Raw genomic sequence first — 15159 nt, forward strand, 5'->3', positions numbered from 1 at the left:
GCGGTTCACTCCATATATCTTAAGGCAAAAAATCAATCACATCTAAGGGGCACATTTTCAGCATTGCACAGGGAATTAACCATGAAATTCCCATTAAAGATAACAGGACTTTCTACTGCAACTTTCAACACATTCTCGGAAAGTTCTCAGTGTCTAGCTTTAAACCTAGGCTTCAAAAACATTCCACATCCCTCATTCCCTTCTCTTCAGGCACATTAGGGTGTGTTTTTCTTTGACACGTTTCATTGCTGAGGTGAGCACAGAGGTAACTGCAGACCTTTGGGGATGGGTAATTGAGCACTTAGGGGCTAGAGGAGGTATTTGCTTGGCTGAAAATGTGTATGAATATGAAACATCTGTGTGTAAGGTAGGACTTTACCACTGTCACCAGGTTTGAATCTGCTTCTCTGCATTTTAAATTCTTCAGCCTGGACTCTTTCACCAATTGATTTTATTTCTGTTTCATGTTTTTGGAATTTAACTGAATAGGTCGGGTACCTATCGAAGTTCCTCAACACTCCCTCTCTAGTTCATCCTTTCTCTTGGCTCTCTGACTTTTGTCCTTACTCCTTGTAGGTTCTTTGATGACACCAATACTTAAGGGGTGTCCAGTATGCGATTTTCATCTGTTTCCCCCATCCTTTGACATTGTACCATGATTGTCTTCTCTTTGACCTGTTTATCCAAGATACTAAATAGATTTGTTTGAATATTTTTCATTCCTTTCTTGTGGATCCTATAGTGTTTTATTCTGAGGCTCCACGGGTGCACAGAGGACAGGGCAGTGGAGAACCAGGGAATATTAATACTCTCCCTACTCTCCCTGGTGATCTTTTCTCACCTTCCACAATTGGCAGCCAATTATTCTTTGCTTACGCTTCTGTGCCTTTTCCTGGAATACCTCTTCCCTGCTCCTAACACCTGGTTTGTTCCCAGAAAATTCCTAGCAGTGTTTTTCCATTACCCCTTGAGATTACATATATATGTTATTATTTATTGTTATTATACCCATTTGTACTCATATATACTTCTAGTCCTTGCTGACTATGAATCCATCAAAGTACATCCCCATATAGGTACATTGTGAGCATCTAAAACTGAACATGTAACAGATTAATTCAACATCCCTCTCCCCAGTCCCCTCAAAGACAGATGTATATTTCTCCCCGTGGCATCCTCCCTCCCCCAATGTTTCCCAGCTGGAATCATCAGAAACTCTCCCTCTCCCCTGTTCTCTACTCCTCACCAGCTCATCTAGTTCTGTTTACTGCCTTTTCATACCTTTCCCATCTGTCTTTTCCCTTCTAACCTCTGTGCCAATACCTTAGTTTTGGATCTCATCATGTCACTGTACTCCTGTAAAATCCTAGCTGTCTCCCTGCCTCCATCCTTGTCCCATCATAGACCATGGTACTGATCTTTATTTTTAAAATATTTTTCAAAACATCTAATCATGTTATTCTTTTGCTGAAAACCTTTCATTGGCTTCCTAGGGGCTCTAGGAGGGAGTCCCAAACCCTTAACCCAGCAGGCAGGGCCGTCCATGCTCCAATTCCTGTCTTTCTTGCTCCTTTCTTCTCCCAACACTGCTTCCTTCTCATTTCACCGCCCAGAAATAGCCAGCTCTTTATTGTGACCTCCAGCCCCGTCGTATGCTATTTCACACCTCAATAATGTATTTTCATACTATTTCTTTACATGGAACGTCCTTCTCCATTTCCGTCACCTGGTAAACACTATTCATGCTTTAAAACCTATAACAGGTGTTACATTCCATCCTTCCTGCTTAACAGGATTTAAATCTCACTCCTCAGTATTCCTCCCGAGGGTGTTAGATGACCTATTGCCAATTTAAAATTAACATCTTAGAGGCAGAAATTGCTGCTTCCTCCCTTCAACTTCCTCCACACCACCTGCTCTCCTGCTCCAGGTCATAGAGAAAAAGAGGCAGTTCGGAAAGTGCTGGCAAATGAACCATTTATATTGGTGAGATACCCATATTTCTTCCCTCCCTCTGGAGGACAGAAAATTTGGCTTATGTCATTTATTAGAGCACTTATAAACCCACTAGCATTGAAGCCCTCAGGAAGAGATCCCAGAGAATGACTGGAATTTTACTGTGCTTTAAATATAATTTTGCAGGTTTAGGAAAAACAATCACTTCAGTTTCTTTAAAAGAAAATTTGAAGAATCATGCCCTATTTAACACTTTTGAAAGTCGATTCTGTCAATACATTTATCACTTTTAAATAGCTACATTTTTAAAATGTAAATACTTAAATTTTACTAATATAATAGTAAAATTGAGTTTCGCAAAAACAGATGAAATATCACTCCAAATTATGTATTTAGATTATTTTAGCAAGATATGTTTAATGTGCCTAGAATTTTCCAATCTTAATGATAGGAGGTAATAATGTGTAAGCTCTGACTTTATATGTACTTAAATTAAAGCATGTCTGGCCCATGATTACTGGCTGGCAGAGCTAGAAACCATTGCAATAAGAAGTGACTCTCATTATTACTGTTTTATTCTTCTTTCATAGTAAACTAATGAAAACAACGAACATTTTAAAATAGAATAATTTCATCACTAATTTATCAAGATTCATATCAATTGCAAAGAAAAATCTAAGCAAGAAAACAAATATATATGTAAATCTGGCCATCTACCTCTTCAGAGTAAAGAACTTTTATAAAAGATAATGAAACAAGGTAAAAGAATAAAACTTATAACATATTTGAAATATTTGATTTCTTCCCATAATTTTAAGAGAATAAACTTATTTATCTGTTTGTTTAAATTAGCATAAATCATGGAGTTTTATTTGCCTACTTTACAACTCAGTATAATTTGAAAATCTGGGTTTACTTTTCTTTCTTCCCCCTAGCTTTACTGAGGTATAACTGACAATTAAACATGGTATAAATTTAAAGTATACAACCTGTTGATGTGATATACATATACATTGTGAAATATTCATCACAATCAAGCTAATATAACATATCCATCACCTCACATAGTTACCATTGTCTTTTTCTTTTCTTTTTTAGTGGTGAAAACACTTAAGATCTACCCTCCTAGCAAATGTCAAGTATATAATACAGTATTATTAAGTATAGTTGCATTGTTGTTATGTCACATCTCCGGAATTACTCACCTTGCATAACTGAAACTTTGTACCCTTTGACCAACTGTCTCCCTGTTTTCCCCTACTCCCAGCCCCTGGTAACCACAATTCTATTCTCTGCTTCTATGAGTTTGGCAGAGTCATTAAGATTTATACTTATAGCATGAGTAGGATATATTCTGTCTTTCTCCCAGAGCCCCATTATTATAGCATCTTATTTTTTTCTCTTCTAAAGACTAGTACACAATTTTGTATTTTCATTTTTGAGGTTTTTTTGGTTTTCATTCATTAATGATTTTATTAGATATCAAAGAAATGAGAATGGTTGCATTGATCATAATCAAATTATAACTGTTAAAGAAAAATAATCAAAACTGCAGCCATATCTAATAACAATTTTAAACGTCACCTCTCTCATTCCTTTATATAAAGGAAGTGTTTTAGACTAATGTGTTTCAGATTCCTGACTATACGAGCATAATTTTAGGACTTCTTATTGCGAATGTACAGTATCCTGGCATCATGAGTTCGCAGTTTCTTTTGTTCTATTTAGCCATCTTTCTGGAGATTTAAAATTCAAGATTTCCACTAACCTTGCTGCTAATCTTCCAAGTCATTTTTGGACAGAAAAATAAATGGATACATTTCGAACCTACATTTGCTTATTGCAGTAATTTATTTTTGCCCTCCCATACCTAGAGTCTAACCTACATATGGAAATCCCCAGAGTAAATCCACTCCTCTTACTTAATGTGTTTTTGGCTGCACAGTGGAGAAAGATGCAGCTTCATCATCTGCCCTGTTAGGACTCTGATTACCTAAGCCAGGTTACCTTGAGTGCTCTACTTTTATAAGATTCTCCATTTCCTTAATCTGGGCCGATTTATCAATTTGTCCTTTGATGCCATGATGATGACAGAATAAAATATTGCTAAGAAAGAGTCCTTAAATGTCAAACAAAAGTGGTTTTTAAAACTGTTAATTGATAGTTGCCTAAAAAAATTTTTTTTTTTAAAAATTGCTTATATGAACCAAGAATCACTACACTATTTATCTCCATTTGAAATGAAAACTGTTTCGTTAACCAAATTGGTAATACATATTTCCCTTTAGCTGTTTTTATATTTTAACTCCTGGATTTCACTTTTCTAACAAACGCTTATAATCATACTTTGGGTCCTATACTATGGTCACATGATAGGTTTTGTAAGTTTCTGCTGGAAGAGGGATGATTCTGAGAATTCGACCACGCTCTGCAATTCTGTCCAATGTGAAAAAATGTCTCAATTTCTAAATAACCAACTAAGAAATGCATTTTGGAAATATACCCTTTTAAGTTAGAAACTTCATATATATATATATATATATATATATATATATATATATATATATATATATATATATATATATATATATATAGTTTATTAGTTCCCCAAATTTTATATATGTTAAAACGAGTTTCCACAATGTATAAAAGGAAAAGCAGTCTAACGCGGGAATACATAGATGGCAGCCAGCTTGATGTTCATCATCATTATGCTTTTCAATAATGAGAACAGGCTGACCTTGCCCCAGACTGTTTCCTCCTCACACCTGTGTGGGGTTCAAAACAACGTGATTATGATGCTGCAGTTACAGGCGCCGGTGAACCCCTGGCGCAGGGAGCCCCTCCTGACGCCGCTGTTCACATCCCTCACTGGTGACTGAACACCAAGTACGTTAGCTAATGCAGGGCCTTGTTTCCTGGAAGAGATTCATCCTCACAACAGAACATAAAGATAAACGGGAATTTATGTGTACAGATCTCCAAGGTTTTGGTACTAAGACATCACAGGTGAGTCAGACATGAGGCCTGTGTTCAAATCACCCCGCCTTCCTGCAGGACCATCCCGGGACTCCGACACGGCTGAAAGTCCATTATTAACAGATACAAAGAGTACGTGTACAAAAAGTCCCTGGAACAGGTCCTTAAAGGGAAACACTGGGATTCCAGATTCCTTGCCCTCACTAGAAATTTCCTTGACATAACCTTTCAGGTAGCCTCTGGAAATTTCCACCTACTGTTTCCACTGGTGAAGGAAGCAGAAGCAAATGTAGTGCGAGGAATATGGCATCTCTGTTTTTGGATGCGATAAGACTCATGCTTAGGGTTTACAACATTTGCAGTGTGCTAATTCATAACAGTTAAAGGAAAACAGTTGGCTATTAGGCAGGGATGGGAATAAAGGAGCAAAACAAAATGAAATACCGCAGTGAATGGAAGGATGCTGCAGGAGGCAATAAAAGGGAAATTTAGAACCCGGGTAGCATGCTTGCGGATCTGCAGCAAATAACCGCATGGAACAAAAGAGAACGTTAAAAGCCACAGCGCTGATTCAATACTTTACAAACGTTCAAATGGGCAAAAAAGACTTTTGCCTATAAAGCAGATATATGGACAATATAAAGCATGACTCTTTGTAGGAAAGAAAATTCAAAAGATATTCAAATGTTTGTATTTGATGATCAAAGATGTATACATTAAAGCACTGCTGAAATACAATATCGTCGTACACCTGGTAGAGAAGCACAATAGATAAATGGGTTCTAACAGCCTCTGAAGACAAGGTAAAGATGGCAAACAACTATCTAACCTTCTGTTGGGTTTTTACAAGGACAATCCTTTTGGGAACTTAAATAATAATACATTAACCAAAGAGGTTTAAGCTCTTTTACACACTAATTGTATCTGGAGGATATTTTTGTTTACTTTTAGCTTAATGGAAAATAAAATGGAAATTTGAACAGCTACATAAAGATGTCTCTCTGCATTAAGGGCAGTAGAGAAAGAAGATAAACCACTAAATTAATAGTTTAGTAAACTGTGGTGTATCAAGTGGCTAGAATATTATGTAGCAAATAAAAGTGATCACGGGAAAGTCTGTGTGGACGTTTTAGATAGATGATAGGTAGGTAGATAGGTAAATAGATACTATGAACATAAAGCAGATTATTAAACTATACTAATAAAACTATGATCAGATGTATGTTGTTTGATAGAAGGTGCAAGAGATGATTAAAACTGAAAATGAAAGAAGGCAGATCAGGATAGGAAATTTTGGAAAATTTCCATTTATTAAACTACCTTTTAATATCATGTATACTGTTTAAAAGGCAAAAATCCTGATCTTAAAAAAAGACAATCTTCTTTCACTATTCAATAGCAATGGAGGTATTTAATATAAGTAAATGACTGAGGAAAGTGTGTGCAGGAAAGTTCATCAGCAGAATTGTAATGCACATAAAGGACTGCCCCAGGAAAGAGAATTTAATAAACAAAGCTGGGCTAAACGCTATGAAAAGATTTTAATAATTCATCCTGAATTCTATTCCTCCTAATCTTGCATTCACTGTTGTATGCCACCCTGCCATCTAATTCAGGTTGGCATTAAAACGTCTAAACATTAATGCTAATTAAATCTGCCTTTTCATTCTGAAAAATCACATTCTTCTCTTTAATGTCAAACATAGGCCATATAACTCTATACTTTAAAAAATGTTAGATTCCCTTTTTTGGTGAATAAAATCAGACAAGGCAGGAAGCTGATTATCTAATGTGGATACGATATTGTTAACCATTTCTCATCTTAATTTTAAAAGCGAATGGTAAAACAGTCTGTGTAGTATTTATTCTGATTCATATTATGAACTTCTCCCCTTTACCAGAACCTGAGGGTAAACCTCCACGTTCAATGTTTAGTGTAAGTGTGGATCTACTTGGGTTCCTTTCTAGCTGTCTGAATTATAATTACTAAAGAACTGTTTTAGGAACGGTCTTATGTGAGATTTCTGATTCCCATATAAATTAGCACACATTTTATCACCATGAAAAATCTAAGCATAGCCTTCCCTGAAAGACTAAAGATAATGTTAAACTCCTATTTTATTCTGCATAATAGAAAAATAAAACCGTACTATTTTCAAATAGTTTTAACCTTAATTTCAGCATCTGTCATGGGGAATTCGTGCCTACACCTCAGTAAATGTCTCTGAAATGAACTAACTAAAGCCATATTTATTTTGAACTGTAGAATTGGAAAAAGTCAAAATACTTTGAAATTTCAATGTTATTTGTGATTCCAACACACCAATCAATGAATACGGCAATTATAAAATGGTTGTGGAACATCGATCTGTTTCTCCTACCCATCAGTAGTTAAATTCTAAAATTGTTCATGGGACACCTCAGAGAATAATTTGGACAATTTGGTCACGGTTCTAGGATTAAATGGCAATTAAAAAAAAATTTTTTTTTTGGTCTCACCGTGTGGCTTTCGAGATCTTAGTTCCCCGACCAGGGATCGAAGCCGGGCTCCCTGCACTGGAAGCACAGAGTACTAACCACTGGACAGCCAGGGAATTCCATTAAATGGCAAATTTAACTGCATTAACTTCCAGTGAATTCATGTGGAGATAAGAGCGTATGCTTGTAGTTTGAAGCCTGGAGTGTCCCTTGGTGGTCACGGTCCTCAGATAACTATGATCTTGCACCAGAGTAGGATAAGAACATTAATCAAGGGGATGGCACTTTGCCGAGGCCACCGTGGCCACTGTGCTGGTTCTCGAGCACATCATGCTGGCCCCCACTCGGGCTCCCACATTTGTACTCTGCTCCCTAGACGGAATGCTCTTTCTCTGAGATATCTGCATAACTCACTCCTTCATTTCACACAGGTCTCTAATGAAATTTCCTCCATGGAAGTTGCCCGCCCTTCATCCCATCTTGTCCCTTTTTACCTCTCTGACTTCTGTTCTTTTCTGTATTTATTCCACCTACCACATTACTCATTTATTTGTTTACTTGATCATTTGTTTCACCCCAACATGATTTACATTATATGAGAGAAGGGAGGTTTTTTTTTCAGTGCTTTATCCCAGCAACTAGAACAGTGCTGGCACATAAACAGTGCTCAATGCATATTAACTGAGTGAATGAATAATAAATGAATGAATGAATGAATGAATGGGAACAGAATGAATGCATATGACTGATCAGAGGCAGAGAGCATTTCTCTGCTAGTAAAAAAAATGATGAAATAATATTTTACTCATTTAGTTGCAGATGATATTTCAATTAAGCTCTTAGTAAGCTTGCAATAGAGCACAAAGTACACAGCAATTAAAATAAAGCAGAAAACTCTGTATATTGTGTCACCCACAAAAATTTAATTCTCCTTTTAGAGAAATAAAGTCTTGTCACACTTCATAAGCACGGACATGCTGTGTAGGACTTGTAAACTAGAATTCAGGCACATCAAGTCAAATGGAATGTCACAGATGAGAACCTGTTGATTTGAACTGTCTTTCTCCCTCTTTCTACCTCTTTCAAACCCTGACCCATCAAAACCCAGTTCAAACGCTACCTTCTCCATGGCAAGTTCTAACCATCTCAAAGATCTGTGTTCCTTCTGAATGTTATTTTTTAGCTGTAACTTTCCTAGATCATTTATTTTTCCTCGTAGTCTAGGTAACCTGTTATTTTTGTTACTTTTTATTATGTTTTTGTTATCTTATTTTGTCATATGAATATTTACTATTATTTTTGTTGTTTGTTGTTCATGCTTTATGTCTCTAACATGAATATCACCCATTTATGACATTACCCAGCCAATAGCACCAACTGCAGTCCTTTGCCTGGGTTAATTAGCAAGTAAATTTGAATAAACAATAACCACCATCCACTCAAAACCTAACTGGCCTCTTACTAAGAAGAGACTATGAGTGGTGACAGCAGATTCTCTGCCTGCAGTGAGGACTAAATGCTGCCCTCTTGTTTCCACCTACATGGTTTCATTTTGCTGTGAAAAATGGAGAGGTGATAGAAGAGGAACAAGTGATTCTGAAGCAGGACCTGACTCGGGGTTCTCCCCTCACATTTGCATCTGATGTAGCTGTAGGAATTTATGCACCTACCACAGCTTTCCCAGACACAGCACTGCTGCTTAAGATAGACCAGCTGAAGGGGACCTATCTGAGACTTCTCCTTACGTTTTCAGGAAGAGCATATTATTGTGTGGGCTCCTGCACTACGATTTTTCCAGGAGTAGGAAGGCAGCAGTAACTCCAAGGCAGCGTCTAGCTCACCACAGTTGGGTAACAGGGATCCAAACCACTGAAGAAAAAGTTTTGTTTTGCTAGCCACCAGCCCCTACCAAGTTAAGTTCCTAGAGTGAATAAAACAGATGCAAAATTTTGTACCTAAAATATAAATCTTAATATAAATACAAGGGTGATAAGATTCTAGGCCACAGTGATATAAATGTGGGACTGCATTCATTTGTATGAATAAACAGTCACTGAAAATAGAAGAACCAAAGCCAGAAATCACTGTGCAAGAATTATCTGATTTCTAAAGTCTTATTCCAAATATATCTGAGCCCTGTGAATGTTTCCAGCTATAATATCATGGAGCTAAATGTAATAAACAAGAACCTCCGAATGTAATAAGGTATAGCAAAGATGCAGGCAAAGATGCAGGCAAGGAGGAAGTCACGTACCGATGCACGCCGCTGTTGCACATGATGACGTGGCAGGCCCCCAGCCTACTGCACAGCTCCGAGGACACCGAGAGCAGCCCGACGCCAGAGGCGCTGCAAGCCGTGTTCGCACAGGCAGCTGTGCGCTTGGATTTGATAAACGAGGCTACCAGTCGATACAGTTCATCCAAAACGTTGAGAGGCCTCATGAGCTGCAGAAAAAAACGATGCCCATAAGGTTCAACATGTTTAGTAGAAAGAAATCCTTTTAGATGGGATATAATTCACAGTTGTTACAACTTACAGTGAATAGTCTAAAATATTTTATTATGGAGATAACAGAATCAGAGACCACGGATGTTTATGAATTACACAGTGCTCAAGAACAACGCCAGCAAAATTAAATAAGGGAGGTAAATGGCAAAGCATCAGCCAATGCAATCTTCTATTTTTACCTTATCTACATAAGCAGCTTTGGATGTGGAGTTTGGTGGTGAATTTGACTTGTCCAAGTAGAATGCCCTGTAAGAATACAAAGAATAAATGATCATTTATTGTTAGTAAAATTAAAAAGCATGAAGACATGCAAGTTCCACTGACTTCCTTTTAAAGACAAATGAAAAGACAAAGTGTTGAGCGCTAGGATGAGTGGGACTGCAAAAAAGTCTTCCACTCAGAAAAAAATGATTAAACCTACCATCAGCTCCATTACTTATTGCATGGCTTTAGAGAGATTACTTAATTTGTGTGTGTCTCAATTTCCTCTTTTGCAATTTGGGGATCACATTAGTTTCTACTTCACAAGGTGACCAAGAAGATGAAGTCAGCGCAAATAAAATGCTTAGGATGGTACACAATACAGATTAAGTGCTCATTGATATTTACAGTCATTAATATTATTATAAAAGTTGAAAAAAGATATTTTCTTATGACTACTGAAAAACATCCAGTTTTTACTTACTGTGCAAATGTCAGATTATGAAAATAATACTCAAAACACAAGTTTTAAACAGACTGCTTAGTTGGATTCTTTCAGCCACTAAGCTATGTTCAGATTGGAAGTAAAACCCTCTTTGAAGATACACTGACTCTTTTTGGTCACCAGGATGCAATACGACAACCACTATTTTAATACACTAGGTGGAATCCTAGTGGCCTGCAATAATTAAATGTGATTTCCAAAGAATTATTGCTGAGTTCATTTAGCTATTAGCTCAATACTAAACAGAAATTGTAAGAGAATGACCCATGAAGACAGGACATTTAAGTTATATTTAAGCGAGTATGTTTTTAATGAAGTGAAATTATTTTAAAGCTGTCAACACTTAACATTGATATACCAAAATAATGTTAGAATGATTGTCAGACTAGATATTGAAATAAAACTCATTAGACTGGTGTTTCAGAGAACCTTTTAGGACCTCAAACTATTGGTGGATCATTATCCAATGCATGAGTAGCAATGGGCATAATCAGTAAATCAGTGAGAGAGAACTTCATGCCCAGCACTGGTATTCTGAGTCCCACTAGACACACACACACACACACACACACACACACACACACTGCTATTCCAATTACTAGAAGTAGCTAGCAGTAATGCAGCTTGTTTTTTTGTCTTTTTAAGCTAAAGTAGCATGGATTAATCAAAATTCACACTTTAAATTAGGAAAGCTTTAACTTCTTCTAACTTCCAAAATGTAAATTATGCACATTCTCACCGAGAAGGTCTGTTCATCTCTCAAACACAAATTCAAACTACAACAGAAATTTTACAACAGTTCAGCATCCAAAGCATTTTGAACTCCTAGGAGATTTCCATGTATCATCTTGAAACAGAGGTGGTACCTCAAACCTGGAATCCAGAGAGATACCTTGATCAGATGTCCCTATGCCTTTCCTCAACTGTGCTTGGTAGAAAGATGTGGTGAAGAAGAGTCCACAGCAGGGATGAATTATTCCCTCAGCCCGGATCCCAGAGCTACCTACCGCTCCTGAGCATATAATGCTGACAGGAGTCTGGGGACTACAGCAAACCCAGGCAGTGCCTGGCTCATGACAATTGGGTTACCATGACAGGAACCCCTGCAAAGTGGAACATCCATCACGTGCCATGAAAATACAGTTCCACTCAGAAGGTTGCATCAGCAGCTACTAAGAGTACTGGATTGAGAGGAAGCTCAAAGGAATTTGATACATCTTACAATGTTCTAGATTTTCCCCTGTCTCAGAAGGAGATAACAACAATGTAAGAGGATTGCTGTTAAGAGGAGAGGAAATGAGCTTGAATTGTGTGAAGTACAGAAACATGCAATGAGGTTGAAGCTATTGGACTAAATGAGCAACTTAGAGAATCCAGAGGGGTAGACTCTGTATGGCCTGATAGGCCCTGATAGAGTTGGGTTTTAACTAAAGGCCCTCATTACCAGAAGACAGGCCATTTTATAAATTTTACTGCTGTGCATAAAAATTCAGGCCCTCCTGAAAGTTCTCAGTGTCTTTTCACTTCAATTCTACAGGTACGTATTTAGGCTGATGCTATGAAAACCCATGTACGCACCTCCATGCTTTAACAAATTAGTATTTTGCACGTTTGCTTCCCCTTTTAAAGGAATGAAACCTTACAGATACAGGTGATCCCTTGTTATCACACTTGTCCACACCCATTGTTCCAGACTCTCCCTTCCCAGGGTTAACACCACCCAGAAGCTGGCATTTGTCACTTCCATGCTTTACAAGGTCACCCACACAGCTGGTCCAAGTGGAGGCACCAAGGAACAGGTGTGATCATTGTTCCATATCCTTGTTCACGTTGATGGCATTAGAATTTCAACCTTTGGTGTTGTCATTTTCAATTTGCACATATTGTCATCCACCTGTATTTCTTCTTCTTTTATAGCCTTCTCATATTTCTTACTTTTGTGCAGTCACATTTGTTTTTTTTTTTGGCTGTGCCTCATGGCTTGTGGGATCTTAGTTCCCCGACTAGGGATTGAACCCACGCCCTCAGCAGTGAAAGCTCGGAGTCCTAACTACTGGACTGCCAGGGAATTCCCAAGTCTCACCTTTTTTTTTAACATAGAAATTTGTTATTACTTTTTTTTTTTTTTTTTTTTTTTTTTTTTACCATTTTATTTTACTTTTTTTTTTTTTTTTTTTTAAACATCTTTATTGAAGTATAATTGCCTTACAATAGTGTGTTAGCTTCTGCTTTATAACAAAGTGAATCAGTTATACATATACAATATGTTCCCATTTCTCTTCCCTCTTGCATCTCCCTCCCTCCCACCCTCCCCATCCCACCCCTCTAGGTGGTCACAAAGCACCGAGCTGATCTCCCTGTGCTATGCGGCTACTTCCCACTAGCTATCTATTTTACATTTGGTAGTGTATATATGTCCATGACACTCTCTTATCCTGTCACATCTCACCCCACCCCCTCCCCATATCCTCAAGTCCATTCTCTAGTAGGTCTGTGTCTTTATTCCCGTCTTGCCACTAGGTTCTTCATGGCCTTTTTTTTTTTTTTTTTTTTTCCTTAGATTCCGTATATATGTGTTAGCATACTGTATTTGTTTTTCTCTTTCTGACTTACTTCACTCTGTATGACAGACTCTAACTCCATCCACCTCATTACAAATACCTCCATTTCATTTCTTTTTATGGCTGAGTAATATTCCATTGTATATATGTGCCACATCTTCTTTATCCATTCATCTGTCGATGGACATTTAGGTTGCTTCCAGGTCCTGGCTATTGTAAATAGAGCTGCAATGAACATTGTGGTACATGACACTTTTTGACCTATGGTTTTCTCAGGGTATATGCCCAGTAGTGGAATTGCTGGGTCGTATGGTAGTTCTATTTGTAGTTTTTTAAGGAACCTCCATACTGTTCTCCATAGTGGCTGTATCAATTTACATTCCCACCAACAGTGCAAGAGTGTTCCCTTTACTCCACACCCTCTCCAGCATTTATTGTTTCTAGATTTTTTGATGATGGCCATTCTGACCGGTGTGAGATGATATCTCATTGTAGTTTTGATTTGCATTTCTCTAATGATTAATGATGTTGAGCATTCTTTCATGTGTCTGTAGGCCATCTGTATATCTTCTTTGGAGAAATGTCTATTTAGGTCTTCTGCCCATTTTTGGATTGGGTTGTTCGTTTTTTTGTTATTGAGCTGCATGAGCTGCTTGTAAATCTTGGAGATTAATCCTTTGTCAGTTGCTTCATTTGCAAATATTTTCTCCCATTCTAAGGGTTGTCTTTTGGTCTTGTTTATGGTTTCCTTTGCTGTGCAAAAGCTTTTAAGTTTCATTAGGTCCCATTTGTTTATTTGTGTTCTTATTTCCATTTCTCTGGGAGCTGGGTCAAAAAGAATCTTGCTGTGATGTATGTCATAGAGTGTTCTGCCTATGTTTTCCTCTAAGAGTTTGATAGTGTCTGGCCTTACATTTAGGTCTTTAATCCATTTGGAGTTTATTTTTGTGCATGGTGTCAGGGAGTGTTCTAATTTCATACTTTTACATGTACCTGTCCAATTTTCCCAGCACCACTTATTGAAGAGGCTGTCTTTTCTCCACTGTATATGCTTGCCTCCTTTATCAAAGATAAGGTGACCATATGTGTGTGGGTTTATCTCTGGGCTTTCTATCCTGTTCCATTGATCTATATTTCTGTTTTTGTGCCAGTACCAAACTGTCTTGATTACTGAAGCTTTGTAATATAGTCTGAAGTCAGGGAGCCTGATTCCCCCAGCTCCATTTTTCGTTCTCAAGATTGCTTTGGCTATTCGGGGTCTTTTGTGTTTCCATACAAATTGTGAAATTTTTTGTTCTAGTTCTGTGAAAAATGCCAGTGGTAGTTTGATAGGGATTGCATTGAATCTGTAGATTGCTTTGGGTAGTAGAGTCATTTTCACAATGTTGATTCTTCCAATCCAGGAACATGGTATATCTCTCCATCTATTTGTATCATCTTTAATTTCTTTCATCAGTGTCTTATAATTTTCTGCATACAGGTCTTTTGTCTCCTTAGGTAGGTTTATTCCTAGATATCTTATTCTTTTTGTTGCAATGGTAAACGGGAGTGTTTTCTTAATTTCACTTTCAGATTTTTCGTCATTAGTGTATAGAAATGCAAGCGATTTCTGTGCATTAATTTTGTATCCTGCTACTTTACCAAATTCATTGATTAGCTCTAGGAGTTTTCTGGTAGCCTCTTTAGGATTCTCTATGTATAGTATCATGTCATCTGCAAATAGTGACAGCTTTACTTCTTCTTTTCCGATTTGGATTCCTTTTATTTCTTTCTCTTCTCTGATTGCTGTGGCTAACACTTCCAAAACTATGTTGAATAATAGTGGTGAGAATGGGCAACCTTGTCTTGTTCCTGATCTTAGTGGAAATGGTTTCAGTTTTTCACCATTGAGGACAATGTTGGCTGTGGGTTTGTCATATATGGCCTTTATTATGTTGAGGAAAGTTCCCTCTATGCCTACTTTCTGCAGG

The 15159-nt window shown here is 37.4% G+C and overlaps 1 protein-coding gene across 3 annotated transcripts in view; it reads right to left on the reverse strand.

The window, feature by feature from the left end:
• Positions 1 to 15159, reverse strand: part of PREX2 (phosphatidylinositol-3,4,5-trisphosphate dependent Rac exchange factor 2) — a 299616-nt gene that overhangs the window by 31174 nt on the left and 253283 nt on the right. For all 3 annotated transcript variants that reach the window (XM_059902418.1, XM_059902419.1, XM_059902416.1), the window contains 2 exons: positions 10102 to 10168; positions 9668 to 9858 (listed from right to left, as the gene is read on the reverse strand). In XM_059902418.1, coding sequence (XP_059758401.1) covers positions 9668 to 9858; positions 10102 to 10168 — 258 coding nt within the window. The remainder of the gene's footprint in view (positions 1 to 9667; positions 9859 to 10101; positions 10169 to 15159) is intronic.

The sequence above is a fragment of the Balaenoptera ricei genome, chromosome 17 (genome assembly GCF_028023285.1).
Source record: "Balaenoptera ricei isolate mBalRic1 chromosome 17, mBalRic1.hap2, whole genome shotgun sequence".
Classification (NCBI taxonomy): Eukaryota; Metazoa; Chordata; class Mammalia; order Artiodactyla; family Balaenopteridae; genus Balaenoptera; species Balaenoptera ricei.